Consider the following 19,409-nt stretch of genomic DNA (forward strand, 5'->3'; position numbering starts at 1 on the left):
AACACACTTATGATTACCATAGCAATGTTTATAAATAAAAATATTTGTTATCTCCAAGATACTGCATGGAGAAATTATGCAAAGTGTCCTTCCAGTTGAAGTAGCATTGCTAAGTGTCTTTGCTCAGTGCTACACTAGTGTAGCACTTGGTTTTGTAGTATAAACAGCAGACATTTCTTGTTTGCATTTTCATTCCTTCCAGCACACATGTGCAGCCCCAGAGCGGTTTCTGCAGCATCCACTGATTCAGGGCCAAACATGAATTAGCAGTTGCATTCACCTAAGAAATGAATCTTGGAAGTCTTGCATGCTGAAGCCTAATTATAAAAGGTAGATGCATCTGCAGTTTGGACAAGTGACCTGGCAGTTACTGACCACTGCTTTGTCACTTCTGGAGAGAATGTCCCCCTCTGGGCTGTGTGAATGACATCTTCTTACTAAATCTGTGCCTGGATAGGCATAGTAGCAGTCCTGAGATCACGAACATTGCATATACACACAAATAAATATGAGTGATGCTAATCCAGTTCAGAGTCTGGAAAGACTGAACTTAAACTTTCAAACAGCTGCTTATTCAGAAACTTTCAGTTAAGCTGTGGAACTTCTTGCCATAGTATGTTAAGATTTGCCTGTGTTCAATGGAAGACGAAAACCATTTGGGACTTCTATGAGCTACAAATGATTAGAGGCTTAGAAAATATTTGGAGGAAGGTCGTGTATGCTTGCCTTGCTTTGTATTCTTCCCAGACGTATTTAGGCCACTTGCTAGAGACAGTATACTGGGCTAGATGGAGTCACTTTCACATGTGTGTATTTTCTGAAGCTCATGCTGTTGGGTAGTAAATTATTACTCCAATTCACCTTTTTTATCTCTAAATTGAATTGCTGTTCCTTGCCAATTAAAATTACAAACAACTTCCCCATCCTGTTCCTGAAGATCAGGAGGATGCCTTGATGATTCGGTTCCTTTCTCCTAAGTCTCACATGCAAAATTTGGAAAGCAGCCAATGGTTCTATGAATTCAATTTGGTTAAAGACTGCCTCCAGCACTCTGAAGTTAAATATTGTGCATTTAAAAGGATATACATCCAAATATCCAGCAAGTTGTAAAAATCCACCCAGTTGCCTATGAGGACAGAGTATAAAAAAATGAGTTTGTCTCCCAAATTGCTGTCCAAATTCTGCTGGAATGAGAAGTTTAGATTGAATCTATACTGGAGAATTTTCCAAATAATACGCTTTAGAACCAGATCTCCAGTGGATTTTATCTAGTGCTTTGATAAGCAACATCTCCATATGTTTGGCAGTGAATTAATAAAAATTGTCATTTCCAATGCGGTTCCTCTGCTTGATGGACACAGCGACTCATTGCAGTTTGTCCAGATTTCAATTGTGTACCCTTAGAGGAGACTTGGTAGAATTGCATGAACATTTCTGTTTTCACGTTAGATACTAGAGTGCAACCCAGTCATTACAGGTCTGGATAGAACAGGAGCTGTTATGTTTTGTAGAAGAGAAAGGGACAAGAAGGGAGCATTAAGTGGAGCACTGTGTGCTCTGAGTACTCTCATCTTTCTGGTAGCAGATAATCCAGCAAAAATTCTCCTGTCAGTGGCAGGAGGAGGTGCAAGACCATCCACACACAGCAGATTTCAAACTGCTGCAAGGCACCCTGGAGTAAGCACATTGCCTGGTGTGTGGAGCAGATCAGTCTGGCCACCGTCGGTAGTTTCAGTCTGGTGTCCCTCTCCCAGAGGCTTGAGCAGAGAGTTGACAGCTACGTGAGAAAAGCATGCTGGCAGCTGAATGAGTGCTCCCATAAAGGGTCTGGGCATCATTCCCAGGTCTGTAGCTGGTCAGTGGATGCACCTCAGTCTGTTTTTAATGATGGGTGAGGTTCAAATTCTGCCAGTCCCGAGTATCTACTGTAATCCGTTTGAAAACTCTAAAGGAAAACTTCTCTTGTTTTTTTTTTTTCTGGCTGTGACCCACAGCCAAAAAATTCCATGGGTGCTTGATGCTTCATTATTGAAGTAAATGTGTGATGTCTTAAAAAAAAAGTGTGGATCCATGTAGCTTTTTTCCTTCGCTGCTTATCTCAGTCAGCGATTTCTTCAAGCGCATACTGATGAAGGAAGCCCAGAATGACTGATAATAAAGGAAAAATGGTGAATTTTTATTTTCCATAATTAATTTTTGCTGTATGCAATTGGGATGCAATTGGGGAAATAAATGATCTTAGACTAAATTAATCGGTTTGGGTAGATAATTAACATCTGGCTGTGGTCAGGAAATAAGCCTTTTGCTTGAGAAAATCCATACCACTACTATTGCCTGGAAGTCTTTATAGAATTTTTGCCTGATTCTGCATAGGCACAGATAAAAACTTAAATATATGATATCAAAGGAAATTCGTAGACCTGAATGCATGTTCAGAATCATTAGCTTCAGTGTTGCAATCAGATGACTGACTCTGAGCTGATTAGAAGCTGCCAAATACTCAAAAAGCCAAGCCAAGTGGCCAGATGTTGCCTGTGGAAGACTGTTCCCTACAGATTTTGCATCAGACACTTGCATAGTTCCATTTAAATAGCAAAGAAGAAAGCACAGAAGTGGTGCCCAGTGTCCATGTAAATTTTTGGAGTTGCTTGCTTTGAAGGAGTAAAAGCAATTTGGCAGCAATTGATAAGGAAATGAATAAACCCGTAGTGCTGTCTCTAGTCCTAGAAAGGAAAATATTGCCAGATTCCAACATGCTCAGCTCTATTCCCATAAATGTTACCTACAAGTGTGTTCTGGGTCCTTTTTTGCATACCCTAGTTGATTGATGTATACCATCAAAACTCAAATCGCTGCACTACGTGAAGTCCTGTGCACTATGCATCCTTGACGGCCTGCCAAATAAGACACAAATGTATACATCTATCAGCTAATCAGCATATGTAATGATAGTAATTAACAAATAGCCAGTCAAGCATAACACAAAATTAAAATAATAACTGGACCATCTTCCATTCAGTCCGCTTCACAGTCTCAAATGTCTCTTCTCTAAGCTGTGTTGTGACAGGACCCTGTTTGTTCACAAGATCTGTGCCGATATCATTTTGGCAGTGCGCATGTCTGGAATGGAGGCAGGATCAGATTCTTTTGTGGACAGGTGGATTAGTTCTGTGTTTGTTACTATGGTAATTTTGGACCCAGTCCTTCAGTTGAATAAGTTATCAAAGCTAAGCTAGAATTTAAGGAGCTATCAAATTTATCATCAACAGAGCAATGAGAAAAATTACTTTGGGCCACGTTTTCTACGTTTCTTAGAGATTTGGAGGTCCCCAGAAGCATTTAGAGGAATTCCCAAAATTTCTATGTGAGCTACTTATTAAAACCTTACTGAACTTGGACTCGATGGGAGGGAATATGCTAGTTTTCCAGCTTCCTATCTGCATCTTTAATCAGCTGTGTGACTTTAGGAAGTTCATCAGTCAGGTGCGTGTTTTGGGAAGTTTGCCCTATGTTTATGAAGTGTAGATGACTCCCTAGAAAATTGAACAGTGATTAAGTTTAGTGGGTAGAGAATTGTTCTGTGGTAAGTTGCCAGAATTGTCATCCAGAACCCAAGTAGAGTGGATTAGGTCCATTATGAAGGTATCGCTTTCCTAATATCTGTCATGATTGTTTTTAGCTTTGCTTGCTCAGAAAAAGAAAAATGTGCACATTACTACATCTTCATTATTATTACTACTAAGTGTCTCCATAGCACTGTAGCACTATGTCTGAGTTTCATGTGGTTTGCTATCCCAGGGCCAATTCAGTGACCTGGAACCCTCACAAGATGATGGGCGTCCCGCTGCAGTGTTCAGCCCTGCTAGTAAGAGAAGAGGTATGTCCCAGTGTCCTCACTTCTGAAATTCTGCTTCTGAAAATCCTGGGATTTTTCTTCATAAACTGCCATAGCTAATATTCGCTAATGTGATAATGTGTAAAAGAAACTGAGAAGTTGACCTCTGATTACATGCACAGACTGTGACTGCAAAAGGAATTAAAGCAGTTGTCTAGCAGAAGCGATAGATCCAGTTAATGCAATGTCCTCTTAGGATGAGTGGTATGGTATACATGCAGCATGACATTTTGTCCAGAGTCTAGATATCATTGCAGTTTCTAGACTTTTATGATGGAGATTTCATCCCAGCTCTGATCCATATATCCACTTCAGGGCAGATGAAAATAAAAAGGAAAGTCACTTGCAATAAAAAGACATTTCATTTAGTACTAGGATCAGTTACTGGGACAGCTGCTGTACAACCGCCACTTACTAGACCAGCTATCATAAAGTTGATTGCTGTTTTGCTAACAGCTGTACAACAGATTGCATACAAAGTGATTGCACTTAGGAGAAGAGAAGCTGGCTTTTATTTGCCCTTTGGGTCAGTTCTGTGAGACAAATCCTCCCTGGTTGGAGTCAGTACCATCCTTGACCTCTAGTGAGAACATATGGCTCAGATTAAGAGCAAGCCAATTTTTTATCCTCTCATTTTACTATCTCAGTTTTGAGTTATAGATAAAGATTAGACTTGATGATAAACAGCCAAGTTTTGATTCTTCTTGGACTGGAAATTGCAGTTTTAGGCAACAGCCCTAAGATTAACCTTAAACTTGGTTGAGGACGTAACTAGAGTCAGAATGTGACTCTGCGTTTCTGTTAGAAAGCTAAAAAGAAAGCCAGTTTTCTTCACCTTGTTGGCTTCTGGTCCTCCACAAAGCTGCCTCTCAAAATGGTTATCTCGCAACTCAGAAATATCCCTAGCTAGCTGTTTAAGACCATATGCTCTTCTGCCTGTTCAAAGCTTTCTGTACCACTTAAGCCTCCAACCTGCAGCTGAGAGCTTTGCAGGAGAGAACTGTGCCTACAAAGAAAGAAAACAATGAAAATCAGAATTTTATAGGCCAAAGCGATTAGAAAAGTGGTGTGATCTTACTTACATTAGTCATCAAATTTGCTTGGTCTGACTCAAGCAGAAAAAAAGCCTTCCAAGTAACGTAGGGGAAAAAAAACCAGAACAAGGAATAAAAAACAAGATCCAAAAATGAACTTATGCTAAGTGATGCTAAGAAGCACAATGTCCCCCTTTCTTTAAAAAATGCCTTGGCTCTGGGGGTGGGCTACACATTGCTGGTTCAGGTATCAGAGTGTCCTGGGCACTGAGCAGAATATGAAAAACAGTCCACTGAAGAAGTAAATCTGGTCTTGTCCTTCCTTTGATCTTCCTTTTGCATTTGGACATGTATTCCACTGAATTAGGACATTAGTAATTTTTCACCCAAAGCAACCCTCAAAACAGTAGTCACATCTGTGCCAACATCACTTCTTTGTGTCTTTGTTTCTGTAAGGGATTGATGCAAAGTTGCAATCAAATGCATGCTTCCTACCTCTTTCAACAAGACAAGCACTACGACCTGTCTTATGACACAGGAGACAAGGCTTTACAATGTGGACGGCATGTTGATGTCTTCAAGCTGTGGCTGATGTGGAGGGCAAAGGTAGGACAGCCTGCACTATATTTATTTGCATTAAAATAACACACACCAGATACAGGGGTTTTTTTTCTGTAATCATCATTTTAGAGACTATCTGACCTGAATTTCCCATATATAAGATGAAAGAAAGAACATTATTATGATTTTCTTTTTTTTTTATACTTTTAACAATTCAGCTTCAAAGCAGCACACATGATTTGAAACTTGAACTCCAAGGGTTTGCATAGCATTTGTTTTGTGTAACTGTAGCAATCTGATAGCCTAACTCATATACCTAAGAATGTAGTTACAAAGATTTCCGGAAACAAAAAGATGTTTTAATTACATTGAGAAATTAAACATGTCAAATCAAGACTGGAATATGTAGTTTCATTGCTTGCAGTAGATATGAAGTAATCTTTTGAAGGAGTAGAGGAAAACTCCTAAAAATCTGTTTTCTTGGTAATCTGAAAACACCAACTCTAATGATTAATTCATCTGCATTTGTACAATGTTGCTAAATAAGTTCTTCCATATATTTATACAATCTGTTATGTCAAGTTGCCTCAGGTGTATTCAGAGGAGATAACATCAGTGTTTTGTTTTCCAAAAAGCCTTAAAGATCCTTGTGTGCTTCATTAAAACTCTGAAAACAATTTTGAGACAGACATCAACTGTAGCTAGAGGTGTGGGAGTCTGTGAAGGAAGATACAAGTTTCTGTGGTCGCAATAGCTGTTGAGCTAAGTGGAGTCTCCAGAGTTGCAGGCAATTTTAGCCACGTCTCTTTAACTCGAAGCCTTTCTCCCAGGGTTGTGCTAGTTCTACCCTGTTTTGAAATCTCTGTACACAGAAGAATGACAGCAGCTTTTAAGTCAGTTCTGCACTGCCAGAACAGATTTAACAGGAACATGCATCCATTAGTCAGAGACATTTCTTCTTCTAAACCCAATTTTTTTCAGTATGCCTTGTGCTGCTTTTTCTCTTCTCACACTCCACTTGTAATATTAATGTTACAAAATAGGATGTGCGTTTCTTAAACAGTTTAGCTATTCCAGCTGTTTATTCACCCTCCTGCCTCATAAAGCTGGATCCTTTGTTCGTGGCATCACAGCTGGTGATTGCAGGAGCAATTATGATGTCACAGAGAGAGGATTATGACTTCTGCCAGAGAAGAAAAAGCGAGATTTGCTGCAGTTCTTAAAAACACAGCTTCTGAGTTGATATGGTGTCAATTATAAAAGAAGAGAAAAAAAAACACTACAGATGCAGGGCAGTATCTAAACAAAACATGTATTTTCAAAGGCATCAGGCTGGGTTCTAAAAGCACATCTGCCCATTCTGTGTTTAAAAAAAAAAAATAGAAAAATTATTCTTGGAAAAACCTTCAGCAAATCACCTCTATTAAGGTTAAAAACCCCTATTCTGAAAATAACTGGAGACTCCTCATGTCTGGAACCTTCTAGACACCTTCCTCTATGCCAGCCCAGGCTGTCCAAAACTGTGTTCAGTCTCTGCAAAATTGGACAACGAGGGCACCCTTCAGGGTAGCTGCTAGCAATATTTTGCTGAGAACCAAGGTAATAACCAGCATTTATTTTGCAGAGGTGGCTATAAGGGCGTTAGTGGCAAGAGCTAGAGACAAACGAGCACTGCTTACTGAAGTGTCCTTTGTCTTGTAGAATCACATTCCTTATTGTGTCCTACAGAAACTTCTGAGACATGACTTGTGCTGTTGCTTTGGCGAGTGATGCATGGCCCTTCCACTGTTTTGGTTCACAGAACAGATAGTTACCTAACTTTTTTCTTCCTCTGTCTCTAAAGGGAACCACAGGGTTTGAAGCACAAATTGATAAGTGCTTGGAACTTGCAGAATACCTATACAATAAAATAAAGAACAGAGAAGGGTATGAAATGGTGTTTGATGGAAAGGTATGTATTGCAACATCTTTTTCCCAGTTGGTCAACAGTACTTGCCTAAGTCAAGTTTGGGATGCTACCAAACAGAATATGACAGGGAGCAGCATCCATTGTAGCAAAACCTGTTGTGCCAATATCTCTCTTCCTCGTGGGATTCAGGGACAAAGGAGATGGGGTAGCTCTGCATAATATTTCAGTTTGCACAGTTCCACTCCACTAAAACGAAATACTGGCATCTCAGGCTAACACATCATAAACGCAATCAGAAACAGCTTTTAAGTAATAAAAACAAATTGCAGTTTCCTAATTTCAGAGTCTGTTACATGTGAGGGATTACAGTGCCCCACACAACTGTGAAAAGGCAGTTGTGCAAAGCACTTTTATCGGCTTCCTCAAGGCAGACAGACAGGGGATGCTGAGGTAACCCAGTGAGGCCTTTGGCACTGCAGCCTCTGCTGCAATGAGGTGCAGTACAGCAGGGCAGGGGCTGGTGTTGCGCAGGAGCCCACCCGGCTCTTGTTGCAGAGGTGGCACCACTGTGTGGGTGCAAATATCTCAAGGTATGTTGTTTCCATCAAATGAGTCCAGCTGAGATGGGACCCCTGGGTGCCAGGTGCTCAGCTGGAGCACAGTGCCCAGGGAAAGGTAGCACAGCCTGGGTTGTGTGGCTGTACCTCTGAACAGCACCAGACTTTCCCGTGTTTGACTGGCTCTTTGTGGGCAACCCTCTCCAGCTGTAATGGCCAGGGACAGGCAGTTGACTGGTGTGAAAGAGAAAAAAAAGATCACGTGGCTTTTTTCCTCCTACTTGTCCTGGGTTTTGCTCTCTGTACGTGCCCTGGAAGGTTTCCTCTCAGAATATTCCTCCCTGCCTAGTGAGCACTTAGTGTGTGCCTAAGCTCTCTACAGCACAAGGATAAATGTCACTGTATTTCTTCGAATGGAGATCACAGACTCATACCTGCATGCCACCGCGTGATTTATTTCCTGCACCTCACACATCATCGCTGAATTTGGTCTATTTGATCTGATGATGAGTAAAGGAATCAGAAGCAGTAGGAGTTGCTGTAACTCATACATTTTGCATCCAGGAAAGAGGAACGTTGAGCTGTTGGGAGATTGCAAAAATACACTAAATATTAACTGGATCTTACTTTATGCCTTTCTACTTGGTGCTTCCATATAAGTTAAACTAGCTAAGACACTATGATGCATGCTTATTAATACAGCAGCTAGCTGGATCAAGCTAAGAAGTAATAAATATCACTAAATGTAAGAAAATCACATACTGTCTTATGTACCACCTGTGACACCTGTTTACAGAACCAGTATATATATTGTTCTATCATGTAGTGAAAGTAAATGGCATGATCCTCGCCTCTAAATTATCTGTAGTAGTCTCTTACTTTAGCCACACAGTCCCTTCAGCCTCTGGAGGGAACAGCACCTACAAAGTCGAAATGCCTCTCGGTAGGGGATAAATACCTTTGCACAGCTGAATTATGTTTCTGCATTTGGCACCTTGGGAATAAATTGTCTAAAATAATGAAAACCGTTGACTGCTGTCACAATATGATGCATGAGAGGTGGGAAAGGCATGAACTTAATTGCAACTGAGATACTATGAGCAGTTCTTATATTGTAAGCCATTATTATTCTGTATTCAGCCTCAGCACACAAACGTCTGCTTCTGGTATATACCTCCTAGCTTGAGGAGTATGGAAGACAACGAAGAAAGAATGAGCCGCCTTATGAAGGTAAGCAGTATCCTCCAGGACATCATGTAGTGAACAATGAAATTCTTGCAGGCAGGCATTCATCAGAATGGCACAGGGCAAGGTCACCTCACAATATTCTGGCAAATGACACCTCTGTGATCATTCTACTGCGGTGAGGATGGCACCCCCTTACTCTGGTCTCCAGGTTTGGAATTCCCTGGTTTGACTGGTCTCTAGGGTATTCATATGAACTCTTGTATATATTTACCAAAGTTACATAGACTGCAGTTGCTAAATTCAGCAAGTACAGCTTGGCATAGCACTCCAATATACAAAAAGAAGCTGGAAAATAATTGTTACAAGATGTTCTGAGCACTACAAAAGATAGCTACTGTGTGGCTGTCAGCAATATTGAGAAAGAAGGAGGGGAAGATTCCCAAGTGATTTTAAGAGCATGACAACGAAACTGAATAAATGCAGTGTCTTTTCAATGAGCCATTTATTCCTTAATGGAAGTTAACTTTTTTACCAATATTGGATGTGATTTCATTTTAACTGCTTCTTGTAGCTCTGCCTCTTTTTTTAAAAAAAGAAAATATACTCTGTGTTTTGTTATAATAGCAATAATGATGATGCTAATAATGAAAATAATTATTATAATAATCATCATTGTCATTCCCTGCTTTTTGTTACATTTCAGGTGGCACCAGTGATAAAAGCTAGGATGATGGAGTACGGAACAACCATGGTGAGCTACCAGCCCCTAGGAGACAAAGTGAACTTCTTCCGGATGGTCATCTCAAACCCTGCAGCAACTCACCAAGACATTGATTTCCTGATTGATGAAATAGAGCGCCTTGGACAAGATTTATAATAAATCAGGTGTGAAGTCTGTTCCTGGACCTCTAAGTAGGCAATTAAGTTGTCACGAACTGTGCGAATGTATTTGTAGTTTGTTCCAAAGTAAATCTATTTCTATATTGTGGCGTTGGAGTAGAGTACAGTTTAAAATCAAGAAAAATGGCTCCTTTAAAGTCCTTTCCTGAGTTTTAGAATACCTCCTTAATAATAAGCTGCACAAAAGGCTTCATTAAAATAAATAAGGAAGAACAGAAAATGCCTAAAATTTTATCCCCAGCTTTAACACAGCAACTACTTTAAATTAAAGGCAGTCAGACTGAATGATGCCAGATTTGCCCAAAATGATGTCAAAATCAAATTGGGGGAATTGGGAGGGGGTGGTGAAAAGCAGAGTATACAAGCTATATGCTTAAAAGTGAAAGTGTTTTGCCTTTTTCGTAGTATTAGAACAGAATATCTAATTTACCTATAGCATTTGAAATGTATTTAAATAGGTATAGTTTTAGAAAAGGGAAAATATATATATAAAGAAATCCTATTTTGTAAACTATATATTTTTATTTTATATGGGTTATAAAACTGCAAGGACAGAAGCTGAAAATTAGCTAAGATTCTTTTTCTTTTGATGGAGGTGCCTCGAATATTTACTACTGCTTATTTTAAAATATGAGCCCACATACTACATTCTTAAGAGGTACCAATACCTCATTTCTCCATGTCATATGGATTGTAGATCTCCAGGGATGATAACTGAAAAACCTCAAGAGTACTGCAGCTCTTAAAACCACTTAATAAGATCAATTACAGTGCAACAATAGGATGCTGTTACTCCTAATTATGTTTCCCACTTGGCCTAACTGAGCAGATGGACACTATACAGTGCTAACCAAGACTGAAGTAAGGTTGTATTTGAATGGTTTCTGTGTTCTGTGGTAAAAAGTCTATCAAAAAAAGTCACATGTCTGAATAAAGGCTTAAATCAAAAACATTTCTGCTATAAGCAGTCCAAAACTACACCGAAAATTAAAAGTGACTGAAATTCTTACTAAAGAAAAAGCATGAAACCTCACAGCTACATTAAGAGGGTAAAGACTGATGACAGGTCTGCAAGACAAGGCCTAACGTAAATGTGACTGTATCTGAATGCAGGGATGGGGTCTAAGTAACAAGCTGCTTTGTCAAAGGTTTCTCCCAGTGCTGGACTCCATCCTTATCTGCAACAGCTTTCGAAATTGCAGACTAAATCTGCCTAAAACAGCCCTCGTGAAGCCTCAGAGCCTTTTTAGAAACCACGGGCACTGCTCTTGCAGAATTTGTGTGCTGCATCATTCCTTAACATCAGAGGTGACTCTGGCATGGAAACTGAATTTTAGCCTCTTTCCCCTCAGCATCTGGAAGTGTTGGTAAGAGTTCTGCAGCTCAGGCCTGTCTACTTATAACCCTACTAAAGTTTTGTTTTTAACTTTGCCTGAAAGGCCAACTTTTCTTTGTAAAGCAATATTGTTTTGCTGTCTCTAAAATACTTGAAGAGTAAAAAAGTGCAATGTGGTTTTAAATTAATCTAAAATAGGTACATGGGGTATTGATTCAATGTGATATCATGAGGACATGAAGTAAGAGGAAATAAATTGTGTCTGTAATTGTGTTGCCTTTATTATATTGATAGTACTGTTTTGTCACCTCAGATTGAGGCTGTGCACTTTAGATTTAAACTGTACAATGTTGCAAATCAACATGTGTTGCTGTGTAAGCTTGTACAATATATTATTGAGCTGTCATTATTTGTGTGGTAGTGGTACTGACTCTTGATAGTGTAAGAACTGCATTCACGCCAGTCCCTCTACTGTATCTTTGCTTGGTATTAACTCTTCTCGTCAGCTTTTGGGCAGACCTCTCACCTCACTTTGGTGGATTTCCATTGCTACCTGCGATGCATATCGTGTGGCAAGTCCAGCTGCAGTGCAGATACCAATTCTGTCAGGAAGGGCTTCAATGTGATCTTTGCTACGTGTGTCAAAAGCAGCAGACGTATCACTGAAATACTGAGTAGAGCAGCAAATTATCTTCTTTTTTTCTTGCTGGGAAAACACAAGCAAAGAGCTGAAAAAGTAAAAATAGTACAGGGACAATGCTGAAGGTGATCAGTAGCCTGGTTACATCTTGCATGTGCAATTCCGTTTTAAAGTGCTGAGTGCAAACAATGTATTTATTAGCTGTATGTGCCGATACAAGATTTACATCCAGTGTTCCAGGAGAACCAGCATTTTTTTCCACATTATTGTACTTATTGCAGCCAGGAAAGAGTGGCATAGCAACCTGTTCTTGTGTTTGACCAAAGTATCTTATCTGTGGTGTTGATCTAAATCCAAATAAAAGTGTAAAACGTGAATCTGGGTCTTTTCATTAGCAGCACCGATGGGCACTCTGAGCATTTATCACTTGTGCCATTTCAGAGCAAGGTCCCAATAAAGAGAATGTTTAATTGTAACTTTATGTGTCTCCTGCTGGATTTTTTTTTCGCAACAAGTTGCATTGTGTTAATTATTGTAACATAAAAAAACCAAATTCCATCACCAGACACTATTTGAGGTGATACTCAGCACCAGCATACAAGTGTAAACCTGCCACCTGGTATTCCTTTACCTTATCTTTACAAGATGGATTTAGCTGCTTTATTCTCCTCCAACAGGCTCGACGGTTTTTTATGTTTTGTTTTGTCTGTTTTATTCCATGAGTGCTTATCACCAAATTAACCATAGACTCTAATAAGGCTGCAGCAGAGCAGTGAAAGCAGTCAGGGCACCTTCCAAGGCACAGACTATATGATGGCAACAATTTAAAAAGGCCGTGAAGTAAAAAAAGATAAAACAACCCATACAAAAATTAAGATTTTTAATCCTCATGTCTCCTCTGGCCAAGGGCCTCATTCCTCCACAATCTACCACCTGTCTGCTCTTATTTTCCTTCCACCCTCTGAAGTACTGCCTGGCTTGATGCCAGCAGCAGAGAAAGAAAACAAACAATGCTGTGAAAGCAGCAGCAATCAGAAAGCTTATGCCTGAAATGGGATTTTTCTGTATAATTTCTTTAAGTCTGCAGCAGAACTTGAGATGAATGCCTGCACCGAGTACCTGCTCAGAGCCCAGGCAGGTGCTCTAAGGAAAATGCAGAGAGGGGGATGTGGTTATAAGATATCCTTACCACAATGGAGCTCTTCCTTTAGTGCTGGGAGAGGAAGAACTGGTTTAGTGGTTTTGAGTACTACCCCAGTGGGAGGGCATGAAGCTTGGACTTTTCTATAAAACTGTTGCACCCAGAGCTGCATGGAGTCTCCCTGAGAGATGAGGGCCTGGAATGGATTTTCCTAAGTGAGCGTTGAGTCCTGGCTGTGCTCAAGGCAAAATAAAATTGCCTTACTTCTAATCAGGAGAAACTGTGGAAGTAAGATAAGCTTTCAGGCAATTCTCTGATTACTCTTTCAGTGAACTTGACTTCCGGACACTGGGAATTCAGTGCTACTCTGTTTCCTTTCACCAGTTGCCAGAGCAAGAGGGAATTCACAGGGCAGCTGAAGTGGCTGATAGTTCTTTTAGTGGTCTCGAAGGAGAACAAAAGTTCTGGTTTCCTGCTCCTTATCATGAAACCCCCAAAAGACCACCCTGCACAGAGACAGTTGTGGATCTAGAAGAGGAGATGACCTAATTTGTAGCAGCAGCGTGCTGGCATCACAATCTCATATCTGTGGATGGCAGGTTCCTGTGCTGCAGTAGAGACCCATAAAGATCCCAAGAGCTGTTTCCCTGACAGGGTACTGCCTCTTCTACCTCCCCACTGTGCTGGCTCTGCCTCTCCAAATCATCCCCTGCCCCATGTTTTCATACCTCTCTTCTCTCTTGCCCCTTTCCCACAACATGTATCTATGTGAGCATCTTAACCATCTTCATAACTTGATGGGACCTTTTTTGTGTTCCTAAAGAGGCTTAGGTTCCCTTGAGATTCAGCCTACAAATTCAATTAAACCCCCCCACAACAAGACTGGGGTCCTCAGTCCAAGAAGTAGCTGTACATTCCATTTTCATGGGGTATTTCTGGTACAAGCTAACTCCACAAGAAGCACAGTATCAATGGGTGATTCCATCCTGGAGCTGGTCTGCTGCAAAAGGAGGCAGAGCACCAAGGAAGAGCCTCACAGGGAGGCCTCAAAATCTGCCTGGAGCCATCCCAATTGACTCACAACCACAGTCCACTGACCGTGTTTAGTGCTCTTGATTGTTTTTTACTTAGTGTCTTACAGCTGTGTTTAATAAAGTATGGTTTAGTAAAGCTTAGATAAACCAGGTTCTGTGAAGCAGAGATTGGCTGAATGAGCAAACCTAATGGTTCCTGTACATGGTCTTGTGCAGCTTTGACTTACTGGTATGTGGTATCCTCTGAGATTTTACTGTGGAGTACATGATTTCATCCAGAAAAACAGTCTTCCCACTGTTGAAGATAGCCATTCTTGCCCAAATGGATGCCATACTGGGAATGGACGGAGTGCACAACTGTATTGTGTCCATAAAATACTGCAGAATGTTTTACTGATGATGCCTATATGCTATGAGGAACTAGAAAACAAATTCAGCTGTCAAAACAGCTGTTACAGGCACCATCCAGTGTCAGCAGAACTGCAGAGAACTGTGTCTGCACCAAAGAAAGCCACGTCTCATAAACCCTGTTGGGATTTTTTGATTGTTATTGTTTGGGAAGGAGCAGGGCACAAACACTGGTGCATGATTCTGAAGACCATAGCTAAAAAGAACACCAAAACAGCATGTAAAAGTGATTTCTTGACATGATACTTGCCTTGATACTCTGCAGTTAATAGCTTGGGGGGGAGGGGGGAGTGATGCAGAAACAACAGTATAGGTGGGCTCTCCTGCAGCTTTTTGCAAATCCTCAGTCCCAGGGCCATGTTGATCCGAGCATGGGAGTGGCTGAGGGGAAGAAAAGAGGCAGGAGAATTTCTTAGCCCAGCTGGCCTGACAACATGATGGACCACACAAAGACATGGCTGATGAGGTGATTTGGTCTCAACAATTTTGGTTGCTCATAAATGCTGCATGGGCTTCTGCAAATGTCCTCCAGGAGGGACACAGAGAGAAGCCATCATCTACCCTATAGCCCCCTGGCTCCAAGGGAGGCAAGTTTAAATATCAAGTTAGTTGTATTAAACATATGTTTCAGCATGGTTAAGGAAGGAACAAAGCAAGACAGACCTCAATGAAATGTATATCTTTTATCTGGCTTAACCAGGCTAACTGCCAAGTAGAAAATCGTTTTAGGTAGAAAGCAAGCACCATAAAAAGCCACAGAATACTGTCTTTAATGTGCTAATGTCTTAGACTTATAATGTCTGAACTAACAGCTTTCTATCTGACCAGCCTAACTAAAGGGATTAGTTCAGACATTAAGGGAAAGGCAAGTGCTGCAGCCAGCAGAATTACAGACCTGACTTTGCTCTTCACTGAGAAGACAGAATGGCTACAGGTCATGGCACTGTTCATTACAGCACTGTAGGATGCAGGTGTATGGATTTTACACCGTACTTCGGAGAAAAAATTGGATCTGAGATTAGAGTCAGAGGAAAAGGATACATTTCTCTTTTTGTATTAGAATACAAACCTATGTATGTTGCTTCTGAAATTCTTGCATTACAAAGAAAGAAGAAAAAAAATCTGTCCTATAAATTCACATTGCACAAACACAGCAAGGGCTCTTTCCTTAGGACACAGAAAAGTCACAAGCCAAGTAGCAGTGTAAACCTCCAGTGCTGCCACTACTCTGCAACACCTGCCACTGTGCATGGTCTCACTCCAGTTGATGCCTGGCATCAAGTGTTCCAAAGGCATTCAGATACCTAACTTCCATACTGCAAACCCGGGCTGTTTAATCCCAGCCCTCTAGACTACTCACTCTCAGCCTGTGACCCACAAGTCCCTATGGATAATTCCCCAGAGGTCTATGACAAATACCCAGGAAGAACAAGTTCACGCTCTGCAGCATTTGAAATTTCTAAAGGCGTCCTCACCTTCCACAGGAAGATTTTAGAGGCTCACAACTCAAATGAACTTGAAAACCACACAGCTAGGCAACCTTTCTTTCTAGAACACTTCATTTTGCATTACATGTAACAGAGTCTAGAGTGCTACTGGCACCTGACCTGCACTGGGTCCTACAATCATATAAGGTTTTAATTATACAGCAGTTGAAAGATACACTCTGCACAACAAGCATTAAACTGACATGCACATAACTTGCTCCACTGCCCTAGATTTGTTTATTATTTCATGTGATCCTATCAGTAAATCAGTAAATCTCCATTTTCTCACACTTCTGCTCTGCCTGCATAGTGAAATTCTGTTTTCCTAGCCATCCTCCTCTGTCCTGGTAATGAAAGTGGTTCTGGAAGAAAGAACAGGTGTTTGGGACTTGATGTAAGCAAGCATTTGCTGCTCTGAGAAACTAAAAGGAAATGGCTTGTGTTAAAATAGAGAGCTGTAGACTGCAGCTTTTTAAAGACAGTCTATAAAGAGAGATGAGGCACTGTGGTTGAGGACTGCACACGCGCTGGGACTGCCTGGCAGAGCTACCCAGGTGCGAGAGGCAATACCCACTGTAGATCGTGACTCCACAACAGTCCCTGCCAAACAGCTTGAGCTGCTAAAGCTAATCCAGCTAATTTCCCCATTCAAATGAACCTCTTCTGTTTGTATTACATTGGCAACAAGCTGAAGCCCAAGCCTTTTAGCAGTAAAAGCCATAACGCTGTCAGATTGAGATCTGAAAACATGGAAAAGACCTGGTACACAGAGCTTGTCTCAGTTCTTTGTCTCACACGATGATTTTTCTCATTCACCAACCTTTTCTTCTGATCAAAAGAGAATCTGGAAATAAAATATGAAGCTTTCAGGCAATTCTATGATTGGGTTGATCTTTCAATGAACATTACTTTTGGACACAGAGAATTCAAAGCCTCTCTGTTTTCTTTCACCAGTTGCCAGATGCGTGACTTCAACCTGCATGTGTGATAAATCCTCCTGGATGCAGAAAGCTCAGAGAAACCAGAGCAACACCTCTGCATAGTGCCTGTGAAGACGATTCCCGGACACCTGGACAATAAAGCTGTCCTTCCTCAGGGAGGTGGGATAGTGCACCTTCTTCCTGCAGTGGAAACTGAGTTCCCACCTGAGAGCAAAACTGATCTAGATGAGTTATGGATCAGCTGCAACACATTTATTTCCCCATCCTTTAGTCTATAGCTGTGGCTTTTGCACCAACAGTTTGGGCAGCTGCTGCAGACAAGCCTGTCTATATGAAATCTGGGAGGCTGAGAATTAAACTGTATTAATCGTGATACTAATGAGAGTTGGCAAGGATGATATTAATAAAATGCAGTGCCTTAGGTAAACTCTTACTACTCAGTGAGATTCGTGGCAGTTCTCAATAGACACTTCAACAGAAATTTTTAGACTGCAAGATTATCATTGGGCTATTGTCTGTAATAACTTTGGATAAAAATACAATCCTTTTCTGTTTGCAGTGTACACATCCAATAAGCTGCCTTAGGAATTAGTATCCAGTAGGCAAATGATAAATGGCAGGGTTACGAAATAGCATGAGTGCCTCCATATCTCACTCTGTCCTTTTACCTTCAATACAAAGAGATGTTTTCCATGCTTAATCAAACAGAGGTTTGTCTATTTGTACCTCACATTTACTAAAATTTCAGTAGATGTCAGCAGTTGAAAGAAATGATTACATTAAAGGGAAATACAAAACACATATGATTAACAGTAGTGATCAAAAATGTCAGTTGGTGCACGCACTTTACTTAGTGCCTCGTTTGTGCATAATATAGTTCAATTTGCGTTGATTCATTTCTGCCTTTGCCATTTCTCTTAATTCACTGTGTCATGTTTTTATGAGCTGGCGCTGCAGGAAAATCTACAAGCAAAGCACGTATTGTTGATATGACACTGGCAACCCAAGAGGTACGCACACATCATCTCGCTACTTTGCCATTGCTTCTAAAATAGACTGCCTTTTATTTACCACTGGGATAGACTTTGTCTTCTACAGATGACAGTTTGCAATCACTTTTCCCCTTTTCTTCAGCTAGTTCAGCTACAGTCATTATGAAAAAAAAGAGATAAAAATAATCAAACTCAAAAAACCTTCCAGTGATTGGATCTGAGTGTAGATGCCTCAATTGCAATGCAGCTGAAATTACTGATATATTACAGTTCCTGAAAGCAATTTTCTTGCAGTAACTCTGGTAGGAATCTCAAATAAATTGTAGCTATTGATCACTAGCCTTCATATTTCCCACATAGAAAGTCTGTTTCTTTGCCCACATTCTAGGCAGCCTCGCTTGCTCCCAGGCTTGTTTTTGGAGTGAACCAACTAATCCTCTTCTATGGGAAACAGGGTGCATTTGACAGGATAGGTCACCACAGAGTCTGATCCAAGCAGACAGCAGAGATGCAGACCGCACCAAGTTTGACTTCTGCATCGCAGGGGATGTTGTAATTCCAAAAATACTCCTACTCTCTCTGGTACTCAAAAAAATATTCTACTGTCGTAAATAAAGATAGAATTCTGCAGGCTGTGACAGAACCCTCTCACAGCTCAGAACTAGAATCACAGAATCATTTTGGTTGAAAAAGACATTTAAGATCAGGACCAACCATAAATCTAACACTGCCAACTCCACCACTAGACCACGTTCTCAAGTGCCACAACAACACACCTTTCAAGAAGTGCTGAAAAATTAATAATTATGCCTCAGGACTTTATATTATAGTTAATAATAATATTTATAATTTAGATAAGGGTGAATCCTTTTTTCTGGCCACCCATCCCTAGTTTCAGTGCCCAGGACCATGGATGTTGCTGTCCATCATTCTTTGCTGTGTTACTACATAGTCATTGAATGCGAACTACCTCCAAGTGGATTACCATTAAGGATTGCCAGAGGAAGAGCTACAAACAACTGACAAAATAGGCTGAAGATCAAGAAACACTCACGGAGGGGGAGATCTCCCCCTCCCATTCTGTGGTTTGGTGATTGAGACCTTCAAAACCAACATGACCTCTCACATCTAAACCCCAATTTTAGTTAATGAAACCTGAATCCAAAACAGCACACTGCAATAAAGAGCTCATTGGTGCTTATATGCTCTTCATCCCTTCTGCTGATATATGGTTTGGATGAAGCTAAGATGCACTTGGTACAAAACTGGTTAATAAATGTGCTCAGAGAGTTTTCTGTAGGTCACACAGAGAGTGGCTCTGCAGGGCCTGTCCCAGGCTTGATTTTGTTCAGCTTCTCACTAATAGCTTGGACAGTGAAATACAGA

General features: G+C 40.7%; 1 protein-coding gene across 2 annotated transcripts in view; it reads left to right on the forward strand.

Annotated features, from left to right (window-relative positions):
* The window catches only part of GAD2 (glutamate decarboxylase 2), a 40,356-nt gene extending 27,880 nt beyond the window's left edge, over positions 1-12,476 (forward strand). For both annotated transcript variants that reach the window (XM_054059994.1, XM_054059996.1), the window contains 5 exons: positions 3,799-3,877; positions 5,386-5,535; positions 7,334-7,441; positions 9,097-9,186; positions 9,848-12,476. In XM_054059994.1, coding sequence (XP_053915969.1) covers positions 3,799-3,877; positions 5,386-5,535; positions 7,334-7,441; positions 9,097-9,186; positions 9,848-10,021 — 601 coding nt within the window. In that variant the 3' untranslated portion in view covers positions 10,022-12,476. The remainder of the gene's footprint in view (positions 1-3,798; positions 3,878-5,385; positions 5,536-7,333; positions 7,442-9,096; positions 9,187-9,847) is intronic.
* Positions 12,477-19,409: the final 6,933 nt, after the last annotated feature.

The sequence above is a fragment of the Cuculus canorus genome, chromosome 2 (assembly GCF_017976375.1).
Source record: "Cuculus canorus isolate bCucCan1 chromosome 2, bCucCan1.pri, whole genome shotgun sequence".
In the NCBI taxonomy this organism is placed as follows: domain Eukaryota; kingdom Metazoa; phylum Chordata; class Aves; order Cuculiformes; family Cuculidae; genus Cuculus; species Cuculus canorus.